This window comes from Xyrauchen texanus, chromosome 31 (assembly GCF_025860055.1).
Source record: "Xyrauchen texanus isolate HMW12.3.18 chromosome 31, RBS_HiC_50CHRs, whole genome shotgun sequence".
NCBI lineage: Eukaryota > Metazoa > Chordata > Actinopteri > Cypriniformes > Catostomidae > Xyrauchen > Xyrauchen texanus.
This window is the reverse complement of record NC_068306.1, coordinates 30,419,596-30,446,573: the sequence shown is the minus strand read 5'-3', so window position 1 is coordinate 30,446,573 and position 26,978 is coordinate 30,419,596. Positions and strand designations below refer to the sequence as shown.

The following is a 26,978-nucleotide window of genomic DNA, read 5'->3' as shown; positions in this document are numbered from 1 at the left end:
TCAGTAGTTAAGTTGCTATTTATGCTGAGGCCTCTTTATTATGAATGTCATATTTATACCTTCACCTCCAGCTAAATATTCAACATCTCATCAGCTTCGCTAACTGAGTCCTATATTGTGTTTCTCATGGGCCTTTTGTGCTGCATAAGATGGCACAGTCTTTCACTTACCTTTATCACAGACACACATTAATGGCCATCAGAGGACTCTGTTCTCTTTGAACGGTTTACGGCAACTAGCCTTTGATCATAAGTAGTGCTTGCTTCACAGAAGGCTTGAAAAGATGTTTCTTTGATATCACTCTGCGTTTACATATCAATGAGTGCCTCCAAAGATGAGGGCCTAGGCAACTCTTGTAAGCCACACATTTGGGGAAATGTGGCTTGGAGGAAAAAAATCAAATACATAAAAGTGCCCAGCTAAATATAGATGAAGACTAGCCAGCTCCATCTAGAAACGGACACTCATCAAGTGTTTATCCTCGATGGACCGAGGCTCGTTTGGCTGTTTTGGAGTTGAGAGCCCTATGTCTTTATTAGCTTTCATTAGACGTCATTTTGAGGCTCATTTGAAATCAATCCCTTTTCAGACCCTCATGTCAGCTCCGGTGTCAGGCAGATGAAAAATGAGGCGGGGCTTTGGGGCTCCGGGCAGCCCCCAGTCCGTTAATACAGCATCATCTGGTCGAACGGACGGGCAATTCCCACATCTCATTACCGACAGGAACTGTGGGTCATTATGCAGGATGGATTCCCATTAGCTTAACTGAGGGTTTGAGACTAAATACAGAAGCTTTGGACACAAACACATACTCACAAGCACTTTCTTCAGGCACTCTTAACCTGTTCATAAACTTCTGGATAAGATAACAGTGTGAGAATTATTTGAAATAATTGCCCTAGCATGAACACTACTCAGGCAGCAGCATTTGCATTTTGGCCTCCAGTATTCTATTGGTTGTACAAACAGATAATCCCAACACAAAATCACATCATTGGTTGTGCCAATGTTGCTATGTTGGGCTTGATGGGCCACTCAAACAAATTGAGCCATTTTTGACAGCACCAAAAATCTATCCATAGTGTTAAATTTTTTGGTGAAATCAACCTACAAAAGGTTTAATTATAGTTGACTGCATTATAAGCAGTTTAACGGTTACGGATTGGCCCCATTCACTTCCACTGTATGCGCCTCACTGTAACCCAGATTTTTCTTTTATTTGAAGAAATGGAGGGACAAGTCAAATTGAATGATTTTGGTAATCGGCATTATGCCACAAATGCTGTCCATTGAGCTCAACTTGTATTGAACCAGAAATATTGCATAAATATTTAAACACTTTTTACAAAGAAGATCCAACATCACTTTATCTGAGATGGATCTCAATAGCCCACACTTACTTCTATTCTATAATTGATGACCATTTTCTGAAGGTGTGATCACCTAAAGGGTTTGGGAACACCAAAGTTTGTATATTTGTTTGTTTCTCTACTAATCAAGCTGTTTAGGTTTTATTCTTTTATAGTGAGTGACTATAATTTCCTAAAGGCAATTTCACACTAGAGTTTCTGGTGTGTACCAGAGTCCATGATGTCAGAGTTTGGTTTGTTTGGTTGCTCTTGAAAATGTGGTCTGGGGTACAGTTCACAATTCAGTTCACGTTTAAAAGCAATCGTCACAAAAACATAAGCCCCCATCTCAATGATTATAGTATAATGCATTTTCATTGCTGTTTGTAATCAAATAAATTGCCTAAAATGTGACACAATGATGATTTCAATATTAATTTCAAGTTGGAAGCCATGCAATCGAATGCTGCCTTAAAGTGTGAGTGAACTTGTAGTTATTAAATTTGTAGCTAACGCCTTGGTAAATATGAACATCTGACTTGCTCGCCGGAAAAGAAACGAATGCATAATATTGTTGTAGCCTAGTAGCTGGATTGACAAAATCAATCTAGCCTTACTTTAACATTAGCCTCAACAGGTCAAGATCTGTACTAATGATCAGGCCATTTTAGTATTTAAAAGGTAATTAAACTTGTTATTAAGAGATAAAGTTATTAAAGTAATTCAACCCATTTTTGTAATGTAATTAAATATCGGGATAATACCGTTTACCATGATAAAAGCTTCAGCAATTGTAGTGATGTAAAAAAAGTGATATCGTCACACGTCTACTTGCAATGCAGCCATAGCAGACAAATGCAAATGTTGTTTAAGTTATCATATAAAGTCAAGTCAATTGCACAATTTTCTTTTGAGACATTACCTAGTTACAGAGTTACAGGTAAAGAGTTGTTGCTAGGTTTCCTAACTCGGGTTCGGACCAAGCAATCAAACCCAGTGTGAAAACAGCCTAAATTTGTAATTTAGGGTAAATAATTATAAAATACATTGAATCATCCCAATGAAAGTAATTCAGGGTCATAATTTGCAGAGATGAAATGTATATGACATATCACTCTCCTCCTTGAAGTGTAGTCAATTCTCAGTGACACGTTAATTCTGGATGACTGCAGGGTCATCGGGAAATCAAGGTAAGGGCAAGCCAGTCAGGAGCAGGTTTAAGCTTCAGCAGTGCAGGGAAGTTGATGCACATGGCGGTGAGTGAGGATAATGCATGTCCTTCATATGGTCATCTGCTGCATAAGCCATCTGTTTATCTGACAGACTGCATCCTGACAGACAGGGTGGCTAATCAATGCAGCTCTGCTCCACAGGTTTGAACACATACTGCTCAGTTGTTCTTCATGCTTTTGTTGAATATGTGTATGTTCATTGTTGAATATGTGTATGTGTATGTCTGTGTGTTCCGGCAATGGTCAGCAAGCAGCTCCTGTCCCAGTCAGGGTGATTTATAGAATATTCATTTCTGAATGCTGGATCTGGGTTAATGTTTCAATAACAAATAATCTGGGGGAGATTTATGAAAAGTCAGCATGACAGAGATTTTCAAACAATCTTCAACCTGTAGATCACCTACAGTATACAATTTTTTATACATTCCTGCTCTTGGTTGTGAAATTCTGGCCATATGCGGCGATGTGGCTCTCTGACTTGTGAATGTCATCCTGCATGCAAGATGATAGGTACTGATAAATATCTTATTATGACCTATCTGAACTTATTGCTCAGGAAAAATATATTTAAAATGGAAAATGTGATTGATGATTTTTATTAGGTCAAATGTGTAACAATAATAACCTGAGAAATCTGCAAAAAAAAAAAAAAAAACGTTTCTCAAAAGAGAGTAAATTAATTAATATAATTAAATTCATAATTTCTTCAATCTAATTTATTTGTATAGTTGTCTACATTATAAACATTTACTGAAATTATGTAGAAATCATATTGGACTTATTACTCAATTGAACACTGAACAGATCAAACTAAGCAGCAATATGTGGAATTAAAGTAACCGTAAATATAAAGAAAATCTGATATGATTATATTTGCAAGTCATCCTTTATTGTCCTCTGTGAAATAAACATTTCATTATAAGTTTGATTAGATTCTTTGAGCGCAATATTTGCGTAGATTAGTTGACTTTTACTCCATATGAGTTAAGCTGTGTTGCTCACGTGAGATATATGGGTTTGAGTCGGGCTTGCAATGCTACAATTTCCTGTCGCTCTATCCAATCTACGCATCTCTCTAATAACATAAAAATATGATGATGAGCACAGGTTACAGCATGTATACACCAGCTCAAACAAGTGAGCTACTGCAGAACCATGTATAATCAGTTCCTCATTATTTCACGAAGTGGGAGTCTCTAACTGAATGAGAATGTGAGACACATTACCAGCCAGGTATGATCCTAGGACAATTATATCCTTGTAATTGATCTCTTTCACAAACCAAACACTGACCCTGGACCCAAGTTCAAAAAGTGAGCTCAACTCTCAGAGAGCGGCTCTGCTTGAGTGAAAGGAAACTGATACTCCCTCACCTCAGCCACAAGATCAACACAGTTCCCTCTTGCCCTTGACACGGTCAATATTTTACATAAAACAAAGGATAGCCAAGATCAGATGATGTTTATGGGTGCTTAGAGGAGAGAGAAGTGTCTCCAGTTACAGCTGGATTATAGGTAGGGACAGGCAGTCTGTACTAGGGGGAATCTCACAAAACCTGTCAAGAAATTTTATTTCACCCCAAAATAAAAAATGTTGTTTAAATAAAATGCCTATTTTTATAAATTTTTAATTAGAGACATCCTTTTATGACAATAAAGCACATTTTCCCACCAAATTCTCATTAATGTAATGTGAAAACAATATCTAATTCTCATCAATGTAATGCAAAGGAAAAAAATACTTGTTGTTATTATTATTATTATTAACAATATTATTATTATTTGGTAACACTTTACAACAAGTTTATATTCATTAACTTTAGTTAATATAATAAGTAACATGAACTAACAATTATAAAATATTTTTCACAATATTGATTAATCTCGGTCAATATTAATTTATCAAAATACTATAATTCTTTGTTTATGATAATATAGATTGCATTAAATAATGTTAACATTTACAACTTTCAATGTAAAATAATGTGTATGTAGTAAAAAATGCTATAAAAGTATTTTTACTATTAGTTTATGTTACTAATACAGTTAACCAATGTTAATGAAAACAAACTTACCTTTTATTATTTTTATTTTTATTATAAAATTATTGATATTGTAAAGTTCAACAGTAGGATAGTCCAATCTGATTTAATAAGAGTGACAGTTGCTCTCTGATGAGCAAAAAGCTCTTGAAAGTGTGATGTCAAGATGAAAGGGTAGGCAAGAAACACTGAAAAGAAGAAATAAAAGTGCTGACCACTCTGGTAGTTAGGGATTTGCAACATACACAACTCTGAGCCACGCAATCTCTGCATGAGTCTCTCTCTCTCTCTCTCTCTCTCGTTCTCTATCTCTCTCGCTCTCTCGCTCTCTCTCTCTACCTGGTTTTTGCTAACGTGGCAAATCACATGGCTGACAGATTCCCGAGCCCGTTTAAATAATGCATGGGATTTCTATTTTAACTTGTCAGTCGCCCCACAAAAAAATATATCACTTCTTCTCTGATGTCGTTTGTGACAGTGATTTTGCCTGACAATTCTTCATTACACCAGATGAGCCTCTTTTTTGCACGCCTATTCTTCTACCGCCATTCCGACAAGAAACACGTGACTATTTAGCTTTTTTCGAACCCTCTCCCGCCCGCTCCCATTCTTCCACCTCTTTTTTCCTTGTTAACATGGGCTTTCTGAGCTGTATTCATATTTAAAGACACAATTTCATAGGAGCCCCATTAACTCACTTCGCCCTCTGGAGTGGCTGCAACTGTATTAGCGTTAACATTGTTCTGCGCCTGGCAGCCCTGCGTCTGCCTCAACCGAAACCACACACCGGCACTGAAGTAACTCAGGTGCACTTTGTGCTACTTTACAAAATCAGAAAAAAAGACATTCATCTTGCTCCATGTCAAATAGTAGAGGTGGTGGAAAATATATGATGTTTCAAGGTATTACAATACTTATTTCATTATTTTAGGGAAAAAGTGATTAGGAGAAAAGTAGAAGTGCTACTTAGAACATGTTGGTGAGAAGACAACACACGGTATAATTAGATCAATGAATGTTCGATTGATTCTGATGGAACAAAATGATAATTTCGAATGAGCCAAGAATATTAGTCCATACTAGAATTTGACAGTACTAAGGGCCAGTACTAAGATGCAATCTTTTGGGGCATTGTGATCTTTCAGGATGGGGGTGTCAGAAGTTTCAAGTGGGGGGTGCACAAGGAAAACCTCCCCATCCCCTAGCCTTAGACCTGGCAATGCACTGATAGGTCTCTGATATATATTTATTTTTAATTTATGTTCCCCGTTGGTGGAGTTGGAGGGCACAAATTGGAGCACTTGATAATAATCTAATCAGAATATTATTAATATGAGTTGACGTTATAGAAAATACATTTGAAGCGATACAAATCATTTAATGTTTATTTACATAACCCTTATTGATTTTTGAGTTAATTGATAGATAGTGTCTCTAGAGAAAAATAAAAAACTATGTTTTGAGCACAGACATTTCAAAATAAGAGACCCAGGTGTATTTCGGTCTTATTTATGTTTAAAAGTCCCAATTTATGGGCAAAACCTTAGTTTATTCTGGTTATTATTGGGATTTTGGTTGCATAAAAACTGCATCTGGGATTTCATTGAATGTGCACTAATGTTGCCTCTTAGTGAACAGTCTTAAGAAACACTAAGATTTCCTTTTAGAGTCTACAATTTTCATAGAAAGAAAACACATTCAATAACTCCATTTTAAACTATCGGCCGATTAATTGGTTATTTTCCACCACCGTAATTGACGGCATTGACCAAATACAATATCGCTTGACTCTTTAGTCTATATCCTGTTTCATTTATAAGAATGTCTGTACAGATCCTCCATTCAGCTAGACTGCAATGATTTTTGTTAGAGGTAGATCGATATATCGGTTTTATCGATTAATCTGTGCGGATAGTTGCAGGTAGATTTTTCCTGTTCCTCTGTGGCCGGCACTAGAAGATTCTACAGTTAGAACAAAGTAGTTCTATAGTATAACTGCGGCCTCTAGAAGTAAAATAAAAACAATAAAGTGGGGATTTGCTGTTTCTTCATCATTTACAATACTCATCCATATTTTTATCATCACTTCAATGCATATTTTATTATTTTGAATACTGTATATAATCAAGTGTTTCAAATTGAAGTGAGGGAATGCAAAGAAAAATGTGCCTATATGGAAATGTGTTCCATCACCGTATACGTTGTATCGCCAACTTTATCTGCTAATTAATCAGTTATTGTCCTTTTCCACCACCTTAGTTATTGGTATCGGCAAAATCCACTATTGGCCGACCTCTAGTTTTTGTGTAATTATAAACCAATTGGAACTGATGTACTCTACACTATTTCCTTGTATAATTCATTTATTTTTATTTTTGAATGCTGCAGAAAAAATGTATTGATCAACTGGAGTGGATTACTGTTATGCTTCCAAAATATGCATTTTGGACCCATTTACTTGCATTATATGGACAAACAGAGCTGAAGGAAAGTCGTACACATCTGGGATGGTTTAAAGGTAAGTAAATCAGGAGAGAAATTTCCTTTAGGCCCCTGCTGATTCTCACCTCTACCAAACAGTTTGATTAGACTGTAAGTGAAGGGGTGTCCCAATAACGGAATCAAACAAGCCACTTTGAGGGCTAGTCAAATCTGTTTGGCTCCTGTCAAAAGCACTGCGGCATGGTGTTGTTTTTTATTTATTCTGTACTCTCTTCACTCTGCTGGGGTGGGGGGTGGGGGGTGTATCGTTTGAGCAGACAGAGTGTGAGGGAGAGATTGAAATCAAGCCTATCTGTGCTGACTGCCTGGTGCAGATAGCTCAGTCTTTTATGTGGCACGTTCCACACAGCTGAGGAAAAGCACAGATTAGCCATTTCCCTTTGAAGTTCTCCTTCCAAAAAAAAAATAAAATAAAAAAAAAGGGAAACGCTTGCCAGCAAGAGGAGAAGAGACCAAAAACAAATCTAGCGAGAATGTAAAAAAAACAAAAAAAATGGGGGTAAGCGGGACCAGAAAAAAGCAAGGAAAAGTACGAAAGAGAGGAAACTGCTATCAGGACTTTTAAGCTGTCCCTGAGAAAGCCGTGTCTTGGTGGTACACAAGAGAAAGAGGTAAAGAAAGAGAGGTGAAAGTTGTGGGACAGCTTCAGAGGGTGTTTGATTAACTTCAGCGACGCAAGAAAGTTAGATCAGATTCCAACACACCCCTCCATCACCCCTCAACCCCAAACAAAGAGCAACAACAACCAATCAAATGTATCCTGGGAGCTGTGGCCTGCTTTTGAGGACTTGGGTCTATAAAAGTATGCTCCAAAACCCAAAATCTCTATGGTTCTTCAAAGTCACTCTGAACTCCAAAGCTTTGGCTCAGAGTGGCCAATTAAATATCTTTATAACAACAAAAACTCTGCCACTATTTAATCTTGCCCCTCATGTCTTTCCAAACACGTATGACTTTCTTCCTTTTATGGAAAACAAAAGGAGATGTTTGTAAGAATTTTTTAGCCTCTGTTCAACATATAAATAAAACATACAGTGACCAGACTGTCAAGCTCCAAAAAGGACAAAAAGAGCACCAATAAAGTATCATTAAAGTAATCTTTATCCTGAGATTTTGACAGGCATATGATAGGTTTGTGTGAGGGGTAGTCTGAATAGTGAATTGTCACTTCACCCTCTGGAGGCTACAACTATATTAGTTTTTTCGGTAGAATTTCTTCTTTTGTGTTCAACAGCAGCAAGTACCATACAGGCATTATTTAAATTACAGAATTTTCATTTTTGTCTTAAATATTCAAACTTATCAGATCCACATAAACAAGCGCCTATAGTCTTCAGCAGTTCTGGGCCTGTTCTTACTCTGTTTCATGGCCCAATACTGTTGTTCACTCAGCACCCTGACATCCGCAAACAGGAGTGAAATTTGACTCGGTCTGATTCTCAGTTTCCATTGATGCAGCTCTCTCTATCTCTCTCATCATCAACATTAGCTCGATCGGCAGCCAGAGTACATTAGACGATGTTTGATTGAGTGAGAGACACTGACTCTCCCTTTCCTCTCCATCATCGCTCCATCATCTCCACACACCTTCTGCTTCTCTCTGCACGTTGCCATGCAAATGGACTGAATTCAAAGGTGATTTGTATACTGACATTAATTTGCAAACTTTTCTACAAACCATTAAAATATAAATAATGTACAGCTAGGCTAATGAACTACATTTCTTGGCAGAAGATTTGTTTATTCTGATATACTATTAATACATTATGACATATGTATTATGAGCCAAATCTGTAATAAAACTTAAATTGGGACATTAATTAAATGACAATTTATTACATAATTTGTTATTTAGAACAGTGTTTCTCTACTGTTGGGTCGCGGCCCAAAAGTGGGTTGCAGGTCTGTTAAGAAAGGGTCGCGGGCAGAAGGGAAAGAGCGATGCCATGATTCTCGCTCTATTAACAGGCACATTTTATTATGATCTCGCATTCGTTGCTTTATATACACTAAATATGCTTCTGATCTGCTCTGCTTTAACCTACTGTATCTCTGGAGCACAACCGGACTTTCGTCGATATCGCAGCGCAGACCACAAAACTAATGCGACCCATTTTAATTCTAGTTAGAATCTTCTAGTTTAAAGCACTATGGAGGAAGTCAAACATCAAAAAACCAACCCAGTCTCATGAAAATTTGTAAATATTTTACTAGTTGGCTATATCGTACGATTTTGATCGTATAAATGTGTACGATTTCATCACATGCAAATGCCCAGGTGTCTAATGCGGAAGTAATCACAAGTTTCGCGCACAAGGCATTACGGGCATGCTTATTAATATTATGCCTTTACCCAAACCCCTTATCTAAACCTACCCGATCAGTAGAGTGTGTAAACATGATAGGAAGCAAGTAATTGTCACCTATTAGATGGAAACGATGTCCAGTGACGTCATTGGCTGTAGTGAAAGAGTGCAGTCGTACGATGTCACAAGAATTAGCAAAATGTAGAAAAGTCATAGCAATTCTTACGATTTTGCTGTAAGATCGTGTGGCCAAAAACAGTAGACCGTTCCAAAATTTAAAACAGCACTGAGGAAAAAAGCTATCTGCCAAAATACACTTTTTCTTTTCAAATGATACATAATAAACCTTACTCAAATGTTTCTCAATTTTGTAGTAGCAATAGTAACTGTTGTATTTTGATTTTATTTATTTTTTTTATAGTTTTACATTAAATTATCTTTATCTTTCAGGTAGAATCTATTAGACCTCATTTTAATTATAGCTGTGGCAGTTGTGGTTAAAGTTTCTAAATGTGAATAGGCTACTTTTTTGAAGAAAAAAAAACAAATACTAAGATATATTATTATTGTAAATTAGTATTATTATGACATAAATAACAAAAATGATGTCACATGATGCAATATGTTATGCAGGCTACATTAAATACAGGATATGTTTTGTTTTGTTTTTTAATATGTTGGGTCACCACTTTATGTCCAATGCAAAATATGGATCCGGAAGCAAAACCAGTGGAGAACTACTGACATAGAGGAGACCAGGTTCGAGCATATAAGATATTTGACAGCTTGGTTCATATTGTTGTTGTATTGAGCTGGGGTGGCTCCATCCACAATGAAATCTGCACTCAACATGGCAAAATTTGAAACATCAAATACATTCTGATCGAACCAAAATAGTAGAGGTTGATCATTTTTACAGATATATCGGCACCAATAGTTTATCATCAAAAATGAATGGTGATTGTTGCCAATAGATTTTTTACTATTATTCCTCTGTTTCTGGGGGTTTCTACAGTATAACAGCAGACTCTTACTCTGAAGAAAACACTTACTCTGCATGAAGTTTGTTGTGCCACATAATGATCTACTGTTGATGAACTACTGCTCATGCAGTATTTAGCCCCTTACAATGATTACTTGTCATCCATTTTAGATGATTGTAAGAGTGCATGTTTTGTTTCCCTTGTGTTTTTGTGAACTGAGAGAACATACATTTCAAAATAAGAGTCCCCACCAAATAAGTGTTTTGCTGCTTTGTTTATAGCTAAAGGCCCCGCGTGCACAAAATCTTATTGTTTTCTGTTTATTTCTGGAATTTTTGTTGCACAATAAACTGCATCTAGGATTTTATTAATGTTGGACTCTTGTTGCCCCTATGTATGTACCAGTCACAGTAAGGAAAGACGTAGAAACTATTTTAGCATAAAAATAAAAACATTTTTAAAAACTATCTACTGATTTATCGGTTATTGATCTTTTCCACCAGCTTAGTTATCGGTATTGGCAAAATTCACTATCGGTTGACCTCTAAAAAAAAAACGTGATATACCTGGTTGCATTTCACATGATTTTGTCATGATTTCTTATAAATATTAAATAATAATAAATGATCACGTTTACCATAGTGTTTTATAACTTTTAAACAAACAAAAAGTTACAAATGACAAATTAAATCAACAAGTAAAAAATGACCTTGAAAAAAAAGAAAACAGCAACAGAGATTGTATTGTAAGAATATTCATAATTTTTACGCTTTTTATTTAGATTGTTTTGTGGTTCATTATTTATTACAATGCCATTATGGTGTTTTAGTTTTAAATGAATTGACCCCAATTTAAAAATTTCTGCAAACTGAAATGACCAGTGAAATGCTGGTATTAATGTGTACCTCATATTGCATATTCAGACACACGCACTGTGTGTTTGTGTGTGTATGGAAGCATTATTGGTCTGTGCAATAACAACGGATGGCATTTGTGTGTGTATTTGTGTGTGTGTGTGTGTGTGTGTGTGTGTGTGTGTGTGTGTGTGTGTAGTGATGTAAAATCCCAATCTAAAAGCACACTCAGGTGGGGAACATTAAAGACATTCATTAGCCTCAATAAAGCACAGCAGAAGGAGAGGAGTGCGTGGGCAAGAACCCATTACTTCAGATCACGTCTGTGTTTTTGTGTGCAAGTGTGTGTGTGCTGAGGTGATTAGATTTTGAACAATTCCTAACAGTGCTCTTTATTTTGATATTATGATCATCTATTGCCTGTACTGGTTAGTGACAAAAGTGAGTTAAAGCTATCGAGTCATGAAAACAGTCAAAGCTAATTGTATTGTATCTGTGAGGGTGAGTAAATGATGACAGAATTTAAAACAAATTTGTGAATTGCCCCTTTAAAATTTTCCCTGAACATACCAGGTCAAATTATAGTCTGAATTTTCTTTGTATGTGGGTGACTCTGACCTGCACTGGAGTTCAGTTCCTCGTTCTCTGATTCTGTACCGTTCTGGCTTCCTGCTCCGTGAATGTTGTTCATGGCCATCAGTTTCATCTTCTGCAGTTTCATAGCTTCTGCCATGGCAGCTGCTGTCAGACCTGTGATGCAAACACACATGCATTGGTAAATGTACTTTGTGACACTGGCTCCATTTCCACCTGGTATTAACATCCGTCTGGCGTGATCCGATTGCAAGTGGTCAGCCGAGACAGATTGCTGTTCACCTGGTATCAACAAACGTCTCTGATTTCGTGACTACACAAATCAGTTTATGTCAGTGTTTCGCTGAAGGTTGATTTCAAGCATGCCGAAGACATTCAGTGTGAAGTCTTGTGCCCAATCCCCCCAAAAGTATTTGGACACTTAAGTCACCCTTAAAAATGTATGAAATAGACTACAAACTATCAGATAACACGAGGACACTTTTCAAGCTAAACATTTCACAAAAAGATGTTTGTTAGGTTTTAAATGGTAAAACAAAGATATGCTCTTTGAAAAAATTAAGGCGATTTACTTTAAGACACTTTCTGGTTGTCAAACGTTAGTGGAACATGTCCATAGTTAATGTTATCAAGTATTCTGGTGGTTTGGGACAATTCAGAGTCAACTGGAAAAAAATAGGTCTAGCATTATTTTGTTATCTACAGCAACAACATTCATAAATGTTTAAGTGTGACTCAAGTGTTCAAATGCTTCATTGGGCTACTATACATGTATATTTGCTTTTCCTAATTTATTTATCAGACAGTTGTTTTTTGTTGTAAAACTGTTCATAGCCGGCAAAGTTCCCTTGTTTTGCAACAATGATAATGAGTTATGAGTTGCTTGTCTTTCATTGATGTCTATGGTGTATCCAGACACAATAGCGTTTATACTACAAATGCGATTTGTCCCCATTTGTTTCTTAATACCTTTGAAAGTGGTTTAAGTGATTGTACCTTAAAACATTTTGGACGTCATTTACACCACAGGGTGCAGGGTTCCCCACATTTCCATGATTTTCTATGGACTTTCTAGATCACTGGATAAGAATTAATTTTATCGTTTTTATAAAAATTGCTCTTAAAATGCAGAATTACTAGCTGAACAAATATTTTAGAACTAGTAAAAGAAATAAAATAAAAAAATCCTGATATTTCCAGGTTTTTCACGAGTGTGGGAACCCTGTACTTGGCACATGGACGTTAACAATACCAGGTGCAAACAAAGTCATTAGGAAGAAGTAGGGGGGAATGGGGCTAGTTGTCACACCTTTTATAACAGTGAATATTTCTCAGGGTAGGTTTATTTTTGAAGGTCAGTTCCTGCATACACACATACCTTGAGGTCTAGGCTACAAAAAAGCTATTGAATATTTTCCCTGTTTTTGCCCAGGAAAAAAGATGCAGTTCAACACACATGATGAGGTGGTTGTGAGGGGGGAATTGTGTGCCCACCATCACAACCTACAAAACTAAATCCACACATCTCTTTACTTCACTAAAACAGGCTATTACAGGCTATTCAACAACATTTTAGAAAGTAAAACAATTTAAGATACAACAAAAGTGGAAAATAATGGCCAAAAAATATTTAAATTAATGCATGTCATTTAAACCACGTGTGACAACTTGCCCCGTCCTGACTTTCATATAAAAACACCTCGGCCCTAACACCAAATTTAAACCTTTCAGAAAAAAATCTGCCATCTAAATATAGGTTGACACTTGCCTGAATGTATGCCAGTGTTGTTTGATTATGTTTGCTTGTTTTCCCGAGAGCTAAAACAAAAAATATACAAATTTCCTTTGGAGGATAGAATTCCTCAGAAACATTTTCATTTAAAAGGGTTTTGAACTACGTGTTTGAAACCAACTAACAAAAGCTGCACAATTAGACATTTGTCACTAAATCTTATCAGTACTGAGATTTAGCCCTTGTGACAACCAGCCCTGGTCTCCCCAATATGCACACACAAGCTCTAGTACATGAAACAAGCACATTATCAGCCTTGCTTCCTTTAGAAATCAGCCCTCACAGCTGTATTTTGCTGAATGTCATTGTTATGTTCAGGAAGTGCTCTCTAGAGGGCTTCATCGCTGGTCCTGACTGCCGCCCACTGGCAGAATGTGGCCCTGTGGAAGAGGAGGGAGGAATCCGCTCCCAAAGGGCTCTCCGTTCATGGTCCTGTGCTAGTGTGTGTATGTGTGTGTGTGTCAAATGAGGATCTGTGTTACTCACTGTCTCACACACACTTCTAGATCTCTACCATGCACTCATCAAGGGCTCCTCAGCCCTTGAAGCCATCATCACTCGGCCCAATTAAGCTCCTAATTAATTCAATTAAACGATGGAGGGACACATTAAGTAATTCATTAAGTTAAGAAGCAATGCCTTCTCGCACTCCTCTCTCGAAGTTTCCCCACAAATCAGGCTGGGTAGAAGTAAAAGCTTTGTCTTTTTACCCAGGTTCAGACAATGGATGTCACCTTGATCTGATTCATTAAAAAAAACGGAATACGTGAACTAGCGCAAAAAAGAAGGCCGGAGAAAATTCCTTCATTCTGCGCTTCATGCAGTCGTATGGATTTGAAAGCACTTTTGCTCCCCAGAGGGCCATGCAATCCCCTGTCGAACACTTATGAATGAAAATGAACAACAATGTTCTTTTGTTTTCCATTCTGCGACAGCCGGCAAGCCAAATTAAGCAAAAAATTATGAAATCTTGGAAAATACAAGTCGTAGGTATACTTGACTGTGGTGGGGGTAAGATAAATGAACCTACTTCTCAGTATGTATTAAAAAAAAAGACAACAAGCAACTCAGTGTTTTTACGCAGCCAGGCCCGTCCGCCCAAAGCTTTCGGCGAAAACAACCACATTTAAACAAAATGTCAGCATGATTGATTCAATTTATTATGAGTTCGCTTTGTTGTCTAATCCAACAGAGTTGTCAGCGACGCAGCTGCCCGTGCCTCCAAACGGGACGCAAACTCACTCTGGAACGTACAATTAACTGTCAACACAAGACTGGGGTGTGTGTGTGTGGTAAAAAAGGCTTCAAAACTCTTTATAAGCTTAAAGGGATGGTTTACCAAAAAAAATAATTCTGCCATCAATTCTTGTCCCCTGATGTGGTTGCCTATATGACTTTCTTCCCTCCGTAGAACACGAAAGGTGATGTTAAGCTGAATGTTAGCCTTGCTCACCTTTTATTTTCATTGTATGGAAAAAATTTATCATCAAAGTGAATAGTGACTGAGGCTGTCAGTCCTTAACATTCTGCCTCACATCTCCTTTTGTGTTCCACATATTAAAGAAAGTCATACAAGTTGGATCAGGTTTGGACCAACTAAGGAGAAGGTAAGGAAACAAGGACACAATTTCTATTTTTCAGTACTATCGCTTTAGATTTCTGATGTTTAAAGGCGATTACGAAGATAAAAGAGTTGATAAAAGTGCAAATGAAGAAGAAATCAAGTCAACTTAAGTTAACAATCAGCTCTGTAGGTCCATAAAATGCAAGTGAATGGTGATCAGAACTTTGAATCTTCAAAAAGCATATAAAGGAAACATAAAAGTAATCCAAATGACTCCAGTGGTTTAATCAATCTCTTCAAAAGCAATATAATAAGTGTGGGTGAGAAACAGATCAATATGTAAGTAATTTTTTCTACTCCAAATCTTTCACTATCACATCTAAAAAGTCACATGTGGCACCGGTTTAGTTTCACTTTCACATCTGAAAGTGAAAGTTAAAGTGGAGATTTAGAGCAAAAAGGGCTTAAATATTGTTCTGTTTCTCACCAACACTTATTAAATCACTTCTGAAGGTATGTATTTAAACACTGGAGACATATGGATTACTTTTCAGTTTCCTTTATGTAATTTTTTGAAGCTACAAAGGTCTGGTCACCATTCACTTGCATTGTATGTACCTACAGAGCTGAGATATTTAAAAAAAATAATCTTCATTTGTGTTCTACAGAAGAAAGAATGTCTTACACATCTGGGATGGCATGAGGGTGAGTAAATAATGAGAGAATTTTCATTTGTGGGTGAACGATCCCTTTAACTTCTGTCACTTCACCAGTTAAGCCACGGTCACACTATACACTACTAGCACTCCATTCACTCCAATTTAAACGTTTCCAAATGCAGGAGGCCAGAAAGCTTCATTTTTAGGTTGTTAACATTTTAAGGGTGACTGTGGCTCAGGTGGTAGAGCGGGTTGTCCACTAATCGCCGGGTTGGTGGTTCGATTCCCAGCCCACATGACTCCACATGTCAAAGTGTCCTTGGCCAATACTCTGAACCCCAAGTTGCTCCCAATGGCAGGCTAGTGCCTTGCATGGCAGCTCTGCCGTCATTGGTGTGTGAATGTGTGTGTGAATGGGTGAATGAGGCATTTTGCATACCACTAAGGTTAAAAAGGCACAATATAAGTGCAGACCATTTACCATTTATTTATCATCAAGCTTGACATGTCCTTTTCCTTGCGGTGTTCAAAATAATGTAGCATGCTCAAAGCCTGTGACTGCAGCTTTAGTCTTTTAGTCTTTTAATGCAATAACATTTTGTAGAAGGGTCTCGGAGTACTTTTCTTAAATAGGTAAGTGCGCGAGCGCGAGAACGATTCAAACCCATCTTCTGTTCATTTCCTGCAGGGTCAATCTCTCTCTCTTGACTCCAAATAAAATGCACAATCTAAACAAGTACATTTATACAGAATACAAAGTGCAGGAAAACAACAGCCACAATTGATGCATTGTCTTATTACATACACTATACGGCCTCCCCCCTGATACTATGTCAAGGAGAAGCCCGGAGATCAAACGGCGTACGTAACAGTAATTGATGTTTGAGGAGAGTCGCGACCCACGGAAATGGGAGCCGGCGGATGAAAGGCTAGTGCCATTTTGTAGGGGTAGACAAACAGATTGCTTATTGTTTGCCTTTCATATGGCCCTTCAGATCTACAAGTCTCTCTGCTTCAAACTCCAGCTTTGAACACTCGAGGCCCTGGCGTGAGTCACCCCCCGCCAAATGAATGGAAGGTGCTAGGGCACATCCTGAGAAGAGGAGAACACATCTATCCTCCTTTCCTCGCCCGATACTCCCTCGTTCACGAGATCTGACAGGTCCATCTTGGTTGCTAATGGTTCACCTGGTTTGCAAGTAAGGAGGTGAGCCGGCAGGCGGACGGGGGGCTTTTGTTGTTTTGAAGGGGGTCAGGTATGGGTCGTCTGGATTCCTCTGCAGTGATGTGCTTGAATTGGCCCTTTTTCATACCTACACAACAATGTCCCATTTAATTAAAGAGTGGTATGAGAAAAGGTAGATTCCAAAGCAAAGAAAAAATTGATCTGAAGGGGTTTCTTTTGATCTGAGTCAGTGAGCGTTACATCAACGGATTCATTTCAGCATTGAGGGCTCTCTGTTTCACTGCGCTTAACTTTGCTGTCTTTACCGCAGTAATAAAACCTTAAAGGCTTGGGTTAAAGACACAGGGGGTGATTGCGGGTTTGGATCGCGATACAGGTCAGCAAATCTTGCTAATTTCGACATCTATTCATTTTGGTTTATTTCAAAAAAGGGCTAAGATGGCTTTAGATGAGAAATTTAAAGAGGAGAACCACAAATATATTTTAAAGGCATAAAAGTGTAAAATGAAGTCAACAGGTGTTTGTATCACTATATAGTGTATTTTAGCATTAATGGAATGCTATATTGACCAATAAACAAAAAGGACCAAAGGGCACGGGGCCCATTAGGGGACATCAGCAAACTTCCAAAGGGGCTGCAAGATGATTTAAATTACTTAATTACACATTATATTAAGTAATACAACAGTTAGTTCCCCTTCTGTCGCTCTCTCCACGTTGTGTCGGAGAAGCGACACTAGGGGTCTCTCTTGAGCGCCGATATCCACCTCTGATCTATGAAAAAAGGCCAATGAGAGTTGGCAGCCAGTATTTGCATATCCCGCCCCCGGACATACGGGTATTTAAGCGGCGCAAATACAGGAGTTCATTCAGAAAATTTCTTCGGAGCCGATGGTCTGTCTGCAGTTTGCTGCGAGTTACACACCACTATAAACGTTCCTGTTTCCTCTGACGATCTGCATGCTGTTGGATCTTGACGGCGCACAACAGCGGCTTTCTCCTTCACATTGCACGGCGTGCATTGTTGCCCCTGAGCGCTTCGACAGCGCAGACGCACACACACACACACTGTGTATTAAAAGAGTAAATTTCTATTAAAATTTGTAAAATATTAAAATAAAATATTAATTTCTCTAAAAGAGCAAACACAGCAGCGTTGAACGTCCTTTTAAGGACGCGTCTTTTTCAAGATGCCTTTCCGCCCCTGTGTCGTTCCTGGATGCGGTAGAGTGCTTTCCGCTTCAGACGGCCACAGGCGCTGTCTCGTGTGTTTGGGCCACGATCACACCGAGGCGGCATTTGTGGATGGTTCATGTTCTCACTGCGAGAACATGACCATGACCACGTTGCGGTCGCGGCTTGCTTTAAACAGAAAGCAAGCCACCCCAGCTGCACCCCGCATTGCTCCTTCTTCCCACGAGATTGAGGACGGTGCGGTTGGCGTTGGGGGCGGCAGCGGGTGCAGTTTCGCCGGGTAACCCCCCGCGAACCTCCCGTTCCCCGACACGCTCGATGGTTTCCGTCTACGCTCGCGGCGATAGCAGCTCGCCTCACGGCCTGGCTGTCTATCCTCCCGAGTCCGAAGCAGATGAGCTCGCCGCTGCATCGGAGAGTGCGGCGTCTGATGCCGAGGACTCCCCTGGACTGCTGCCTTCGGGCCAGCAGGCCCAGGCTGAGGCCAACGCTCAGATGTCCGACATGCTTGCCCGGGCCACCATGAGCGTGGGGTTGGATTGGAACCCTCCATCCTCCCCACAGCCTTCACGGTTGGATGATTGGTTCCTGGGGGCAGCGCGCCGTTCGCGGCCTCGCATCCCCGGTTCCTTTCTTCCGGAGGTGCATGATGAGCTGACGCCTACGTGGAGAGTCCCGCTCTCTGCTCGCCTAGGTGCCACCCGCTCCACTGTCACCACCCTCGACGGCGGAGAGCGCCACGGATACGGGCGATTCCCCAGGTCGATAGGGCAGTTGCGTACCATCTATGCCCCGGTAGCCCTACCGCCTGGCGGAGCCGCCCGTACTCCCATCCAAGCCCTGTAGGACAACATCCTCGCTCAACGCGAAGGCCTACAGTGCGGCTGGATGCACTGCCTCCGCCCTGCATGCGATGGCCCTCCTGCAAGTCCACCAGGCCAAAGCACTCAACATGCACGGGGGTGGACCTGATCCTGATGTGCTGCAGGAACTGCGCTCAGCAACCGACCTCGCCTTGAGAGCGACGAAGGCCACAGCGCAGGCACTCGGACAGGCGATGGCCACCCTAGTGGTCCAGGAACGCCATCTTTGGCTCAATCTGGTCGAGATGCATGAGGCTGATAAGAACCGCTTCCTGGACGCACCTGCCTCCCAGATTGGCCTTTTCGGCGACACCATCGAGGACTTCGCCCAACATTTCTCCGCGGTGGAGAAGCAGACGGAGGCCATCTCTCACATGATGCCCGCCGCCAGACCTGCCGCTCACGGGCCCTGCCCGTCTGCCCGCCGAGGGCATCCCCTCGCGAAGAAACCAGCTCCTGCTCCGCCTCAACCCGGGCCCAGCTCTCAGCACCAGCGCCGAGCACCCCGCAGGCAGCGCACGCCCCTGTCTCACTGAACCCCTCCAGGACCCAGAAGGCTCCCAAGCGTTCCTGAGACAGCCGACCCAGAGCCGAAGATGTTAGCTCTGGAGGTGGTAAGACCGCTCCGTCCCCGGTGGAGGGCCGGGAAGAGAATCCTTTGTTTTTTCATGTTTCCACACCCCTGACGGGGCTGTGGTACCCACATTCTCATTAACAGAGCTATTTCCTTTGCCTCTGGGTCACCTGGCCCACAAATACCGTTCTCACGGCAATCTGCTTTCAGATTACGACAGTCCCGGTACACCGGACGCGGCGATCCCGCCTTCCGCCTGCCCACGACTGTCCCCCGGCCGGCCGGTTCAGACAAGTCCAGAGGACGCCAGCATCAGACCTCCTCCTCAGTCACGAACCCACCCCCTGCCGGGTACGCGGAGCAAGGTAAGTGCTTTGAGACTATTCTCAGCACCTCAGCCTCGGGCCGCAATGAAGCCGCCCGACGCTGCATTACCTGTTCCGCCCCGCTGCAAGGCCCCGCCGGGTACGTCCAAAATACTCGTCCCTTTGGTGCCCCTAGCGCAGAGCTGAGAAGCGTGGCTTTCGCTCCCCAATGCATCACGCTGGCTGCACCGGACCATTCGACTCGGTTACGCAATTCAGTTTGCCCGGCTCCCACCCCTCTTAGCCAAGGGCGCGGTAGAGCCCGTCCCTCCAACCAAAATGAGGAAGGGTTTCTACAGCCCTTACTTCATTGTACCCAAGAAAGGTGGCGGCTTACGACCAATCCTGGACCAGCGAGTTTTCAATCGGGCCTTGTTAAAACTCCCGTTCAAAGAGCTCACGCAGAGAAATATTCTGGCTGGCGTTCAGCATCTAGATTGGTTCGCAGCGGTAGACCTGAAGGACGCATACTTCCACGTCTCAATTCTGCCACGACACCGACCCTTCTTACGGTTCGCGTTCGACGGCCAGGCGTTTCAGTACAAAGTCCTCCCCTTCGGCCTGTCTCTGTCCCTCGCGGTCTTCACGAAGGTCGCAGAGGCGGCCCTTGCCCCGCTACAAGTAGCCGGCATCCGCAGAGACCAGGTGCTCCGGCACCTCAGCCGTTTGGGGCTTCAGGTCAACTGGGAAAAGAGCAAGCTCACTCCGGTTCAGAGCATCTCTTTTCTCGGGTTGGAGTTAGACTCAGTCTCAACGACAGCACGTCTCACGAGCGAGCGTGCTCAGTCGGTGCTGGACTGCCTCGCTTCCCTCAAGCCAGGCACAGTGGTCCCTCTAAAACTTTTCCAGAGGCTCCTGGGGCATACGGCATCCTCCACGCGGTCGCGCCGCTGGGGTTGATGCATATGAGACCACTCCAGCACTGGCTCCAGACTCAAGTCCCGAGACAAGCATGGCACCACGGCACGCATCGGGTAAGGATCACCCCCGCCTGCCTCAAAACACTCCGACCCTGGACAGACCTCTGCTTTTTACGGGCAGGAGTGCCCCTGCAGCAGGTGTCCCGACGCGTTCTGGTCACAACCGACGCCTCCCGGTCCGGGTGGGGTGCCATGTACAGCGGGCACGTAGCAGCGGGCCATTGGAAAGGGGCCCCGCTGCGTTGGCACATCAATTGCCTGGAGTTGCTGACCGTCCTTCTTGCTCTCAGGAAGTTCCTCCTGTTAGTTCGGGACAAACATGTCCTTGTGAGATCGGACAGCACCACAGTGGTGGCGTACATAAATCGCCAAGGCGGCGTACGCTTCCGCCACACGTCACAACTCGCCCACCATCTCCTCCTATGGAGCCAGCAGCGACTCAAGTTGCTGCGTGCCACTCACATCCCCGGCAAGCTCAACGTCGTAGCGGACGCGCTATCACGACAACGCCTGCCCGGCAGGGAGTGGAGGCTTCACCCCCAGTCTGTCCAGCTGATTTGGGAACGGTTTGGCAAGGCCCAGGTAGACCTGTTCGCCGCCCAGGAAACCTCCCACTGCCCGCTCTGGTACGCCCTAACAGAGGCTCCCCTCGGGACAGACGGCTGGCACACAGCTGGCCCTCGGGCTGCGCAAGCACGCATTTCCCCAGTGAGCCTTCTTGCACCGGTTCTGTGCAAGGTCAGGGAGGACGAGGAGCAAGTCACGTTGGTGGCCCCCTACTGGCCCACTCGGACTTGGTTCTCGGAACTCAGGCTCCTCACGACAGCTCCTCCCTGGCGAATTCCCCTGAGAAAGGACCTCCTCTCTCAGGGACGGGGCACGCTCTTGCACCCGCGCCCAGACCTCTGGAACCTCCACGTCTGGTCCCTGGACGGGACTCGGAAGAGCTAGCCGGCTTACCGGCGACCGTTGTGAATACCATCAACCAAGACAGAGCCCCTCTACCAGGCACCTTTACGCCCTAAAGTGGCGCTTGTTCGCAGATTGGTGTTCTTCCCGAGCTGAAGACCCGCAGAGATGCGTGATTAGGTCAGTGCTTCTGTTCCTACAGGAGAGGCTGGACAGGAGGCTGTCCCCGCCCACCCTCAAGGTGTATGTTGCCGCTATCGCCGCCCACCACGATCCTGTAGACGGCAAGTCTTTGGGTAAGCACGACCTGATCCTCAGGTTCCTGAGAGGCGCTCGGAGGTTGAATCCCTCCCGGCCAGGCCTAGTTCCCTCCTGGGATCTCTCGGTAGTCTTGGCAGGACTCCAGAGACCTCCCTTCGAGCCGCTCGAATCAGTTGGACTCAGGGCCCTCTCTTAAGACGGCCCTGCTGATCGCTGCCGCCTCCATTAAGAGGGTCGGGGACCTGCAAGCGCTCTCTGTCAGCGAGACTTGCCTGGAGTTCGGTCCGGCAGATACGTCTGTGATCCTAAGACCGCGACCGGGCTATGTGCCCAAGGTTCCTACCACACCATTCCGAGATCAGGTAGTGAACCTGCAAGCGCTGCCCCGGAGGAGGCAGACCCAGCCCTTTCGTTGCTGTGTCCAGTGCGCGCCCTGCGCATTTACCTGGACCGCACACAGAGCACCAGACGCTCTGAGCAGCTCTTTGTCTGCTTTGGGGGACGGCAGAAAGGGAATGCCATCTCCAAACAGAGGCTCGCCCACTGGGTTGTCGACGCCATCACACTGGCTTATCACACCCAGGCCGTGCCCCTACCCTTACGGGTCCGAGCTCACTCAACAAGGGGTGTTGCGTCCTCGTGGGCACTGGCCAAGGGCACCTCCCTAGCAGACATCTGTAGAGCCGCGGGTTGGGCAACACCCAACACCTTCGCGAGGTTTTACAACCTCCGCGTTGAGTCCGTTGCCTCTCGTGTTTTCTCAGGTCTGAGCCCGTAGAACTCGGTAACACGTAGACCGACTGGCCGGGTGGATCGCTTGCCTCAGCCCTTTTCCTGACGCCAAGGTAAAGTAGTGCGCCTTCTTCCCAGGGCGCCCCACTCCGAGTCGGGCCCCTGGTCGATTCCTCCCCAGCCCTCCGGGTCCGCGGTTCAGCGGAGGAACTCGCCGACCGAAGCCACTGCGGGTATCCTGATGGCTACCCTGTACTGGTATAGGTGCTCCACAGGTAAAATAGAAGGCCTCCTGCATGGACGCCCCCTGTGCGTATTTCCACGGTTCTGTCCCCTTACGAGCGGACCCCCGTGTCTCCCTTAAGCAGTTACAGCTGCCCCGGTCGCCATGCTGTAGCAACTCCCCCCTTCGAGGCTGGGATCTACCACCGCACCATACTTTCCACACGAGCCCTAAGACGGCCGTGTGACGGGTCTACCACTTTTCCTCCCCAAGAAAAAGGGCAGGTGTGGTCTCCGCAGGGTCTGGTAAGACCCCCTTCCCTATATGCATGTAAGGGCCCCGGCCGTGATTGCTCTATTCGAGAAACATAGAGAGAAAAGAGTCCCAGCCAGGCTGGCCCGTTCCCATGTTGGCAAACATCGCCTTGTTCCCTCCCAGGGTAACTAGAAGGATCCCGATGTTCATATGGGGCATTGGGGAAGGGTACGTGCAGCCGGGTACAGACGATGCGTGGCACTGGATGAATCCCTGCCCGCCTCTGTATCGGCAGTTCACGCACACGGTTCAGCACATGGCAAGATTGGAATGGGTCCCCTAGTGTCGCTTCTCCGACACAATGTGGAGAGAGCGACAGAAGGGGAACTTTTGGTTACGTATGTAACCTCCGCTCCCGAGGGAGGAACGACACGCTGTGTCTTTCCTCCGCTATGTCACTGAACCGAGCCACTGTTGTGGCCGGACCATTTCCGCTCCTCAGAAAAATCCTGAATGAACTCCCGTATTTGCGCCTCTTAAATACCCGTATGTCCGGGGCGGACATGCAAATACTGGCTGCCAACTCTCATTGGCCTTTTTTCATAGATCAGAGGTGGATATCGGCGCTCAAGAGAGACCCCTAGTGTCGCTTCTCCGACACAACGTGTCGTTCCCTCCCTCGGGGAACGGAGGTTACATACGTAACCAAACGTTCAGGTCCTTGAATCTGATCTAAGCATCAGCATTCAATGATTCTTTCAGTGACCATTTGTGAACATTGCATATTTACTCCAGTAGGTGGCGACAAATGTGCATCTTTTATGTTTTGAGTGAGTCATTCAATGCTTGACTAAACTGATTGGTTAAAAATTCAGATTTCTTTTGTTAAAAATCACTACTGAAACAATGGAAGTGAACACAAATTATTCATTCACTTAAAAGAATCGCACAAAACACTGATTCGTTTATGACCGAAATACAACTAGTTCAAAAAACATCTGAATCACAACTGTGCTGATATAGAGAACAACAACACTCTCGCTCATGTGACATTGCTTATGGTGCATTCACGTAATGTCGAGATTCCAACCCGACTCAACAGTCGTGATGTAAAAATCAATATGGTAGCAGCCTCAGCAGTTTAATTCTGTTTAAATAGTATTTAAAGGCCTACAACATTTAAACTGAAAGTTCCTATTTGATTTAATAATTTATCTATCAACAATCTATTAATTTGGCTTCAAAGGCTTTGAATATTCTCCAAAGAAATCATATCCAGTGAACAGCCTTTCCCAGCTTTTGTGAGCAAAAGATTTCAGCTAAACATTATTGTAATGGAGACGTGTTGATAGCATATCATTCAAGAGTTTTTTTTCTTTACTCTTTTTTTTACAAATAAACTGCTTGGTAAAGGCAATGAATTCATACAAAATGTAAACAATGAAACATTCCTTCTGTGCAACTAACATACAGTAAGCGTTTGGAGCATGCCAAATATCACATCTAATTTCTTCTGCTTTAAAAGATTTTGTGTGTATATATTTTAGACTCTCTGTGTCTGTAGGGCCTCACCTCAGCAAGTCACCAGGCATCCCAAAAATATATATTTTCCCAATGCTTCCCAACTAAACATATTCACAACCCCATTTCACACACAAGAATCCACAAATACGAAAAGCACCAGTTATTGTATGTCCAAGAACATACAAAAGTTCATAGAGAAAATGAAATATGAAGGAAGAGAGAGAAAGAGACGAAAAAACAGACAACACAGATTGCCTGTGAGAACAAGCCCGAAGAGATCATGTTTTCCACAAAGGGGGTCAGTCAAGCACTCCCCCAGCTCCATGCAACCAGACACATTATTGCATTTTGCATTTCTCCTTTTCAGATGAAACGGGGCTAAAAAGAAAAGAAAGGATCCGATCCTTTTCTTTGCTTTGACAAGAGTCTCTTGGAAAAAAAGTATCAGATTTGTGCAGAAGACAGAGGGAAAAAAACAGGCCACACATCTCCTTTGATTTACTCAAGAGTAAATATTACTGTCCGATTTCATGTTGAACCGTTAACCAAGACAAAACAAAAAGATAGGAGGATGGGGCAGAGAGAGATGGGGGCGGTATACTGTATTTTATTCATCTTTGGAATTTCCGAACGGCAGAACAAGGGATGAGATGAACGCCTGACAAAGGCATATGGCCGGCGGGCGAAACTGGACTCTGGTGCTTTTCAGTGTGCAATGGTGAGAAAGAGAGAGAGAAATGGGGCGCGATGGATTTTGTAAATAAAAGCCCGGATGAATGGTGAGATTTCCGCCTTGTGACCCCACTGTTTGTGTGAAACCCACAGGAGGACTGATAAAACAAAATCTAGGTTGTGTGATGTGAGTTTTTCCAAGGGAGGGTAAGGCAATGTTGGGTTGAGAAACTTTAGGCTTTTTTATTGTATATGTACAGCTCAAATTAATCTGAACTATTGTGGCCTGGCCTCACTTTAAAATGAAGTCAGTTCAGAGGGAAGACTAATTTGGAGAAATAAGACAACTTGAGTCTTGACCAAAATGGAACAATAGTCTAGCTACTGATTCAAGGTGCATCTAATGAATAGGGATGGAAAAACACTTCAGAAATAATACAAGAAGTCAATGATTGTCATGACAAATGTTGATTGATTTCCCAACAAATGACTCTTTCATAGCGAGTTGCTTTTAATGACTTGGTCAAAAAGACTCACAAATTAGTCTTAAACTCATGATTAATCGGTTTTAATCTGTTTTACGACTCAATCAATCAATGATGCTGTTCTTCATTCACTCGTTATGTACTGCGTTACAGTTGAAGTTTTTCAAAGGGCTTTCGTCCTTATTTACTGACCTGAGATCAGCCCTGCCTGGGGTTGAGAGGGTCTGCCTGCTCCTGAGTCAGCTCATGAGGGCCAAACTGAGAGAGTCCAATATGAGCAAGACTCTATAATTACTTTTAATGAAGGCAGATGCTGATGTGGAGTTCTGCCATTATTGGAGCAGAGAAAAGATGACGCACACACACACACACACACACACAGCGTGGGAATGAGGGCATTGACGGTCGTACCCAGGGGACGGGCAGAGGAGAGGGGTGGACAAAAGAAAAGACGGCCAGAGAGAAATATTAGATGTTTATTGTATGTTTGATTAAATTGTATGTGTGCATTGGTAGACAAGGAAGAAATCAAGACTTAAGGCCATTCAAAACATTAACTGGTGACTGAAAACGAGATAGAGAATGATTTGTGCCATCTCTCACTCAATTGTAGATGTTTTGTTAGGGATTGTTTCCCCTGAAGGTGCATATCTGAGAGTCTGTCAGTTGTACGATATCTCTCACATTTAGTGTGCATAGCTTTGTGTGTACATGAGCAGGTTAGCAGTTGCGATTCACATATCACCTATACCTCACACTAACCCTGCATTTGATATCACTACTGTCAGAATATGTACTATATTTAATGAATGACACACTTCTTGGCCAGTACAACGGTATGTTCTTTAGGTATGCATGCAAGAAGTATGAATACATTTTGGACATACTTCTTCTGGGCACGTGAGTATTGACCTGTGTCCCGAATATATGACAAAATAA

The 26,978-nt window shown here is 42.8% G+C and overlaps 1 protein-coding gene across 4 annotated transcripts in view; it reads right to left on the bottom strand.

Annotated features, from left to right (window-relative positions):
• The window catches only part of dacha (dachshund a), a 237,294-nt gene that overhangs the window by 74,747 nt on the left and 135,569 nt on the right, over nucleotides 1-26,978 (bottom strand). For all 4 annotated transcript variants that reach the window (XM_052100107.1, XM_052100106.1, XM_052100109.1 and 1 more), the window contains exon 3: nucleotides 11,886-12,017. In XM_052100107.1, the coding sequence (XP_051956067.1) occupies nucleotides 11,886-12,017 (132 nt within the window). The remainder of the gene's footprint in view (nucleotides 1-11,885; nucleotides 12,018-26,978) is intronic.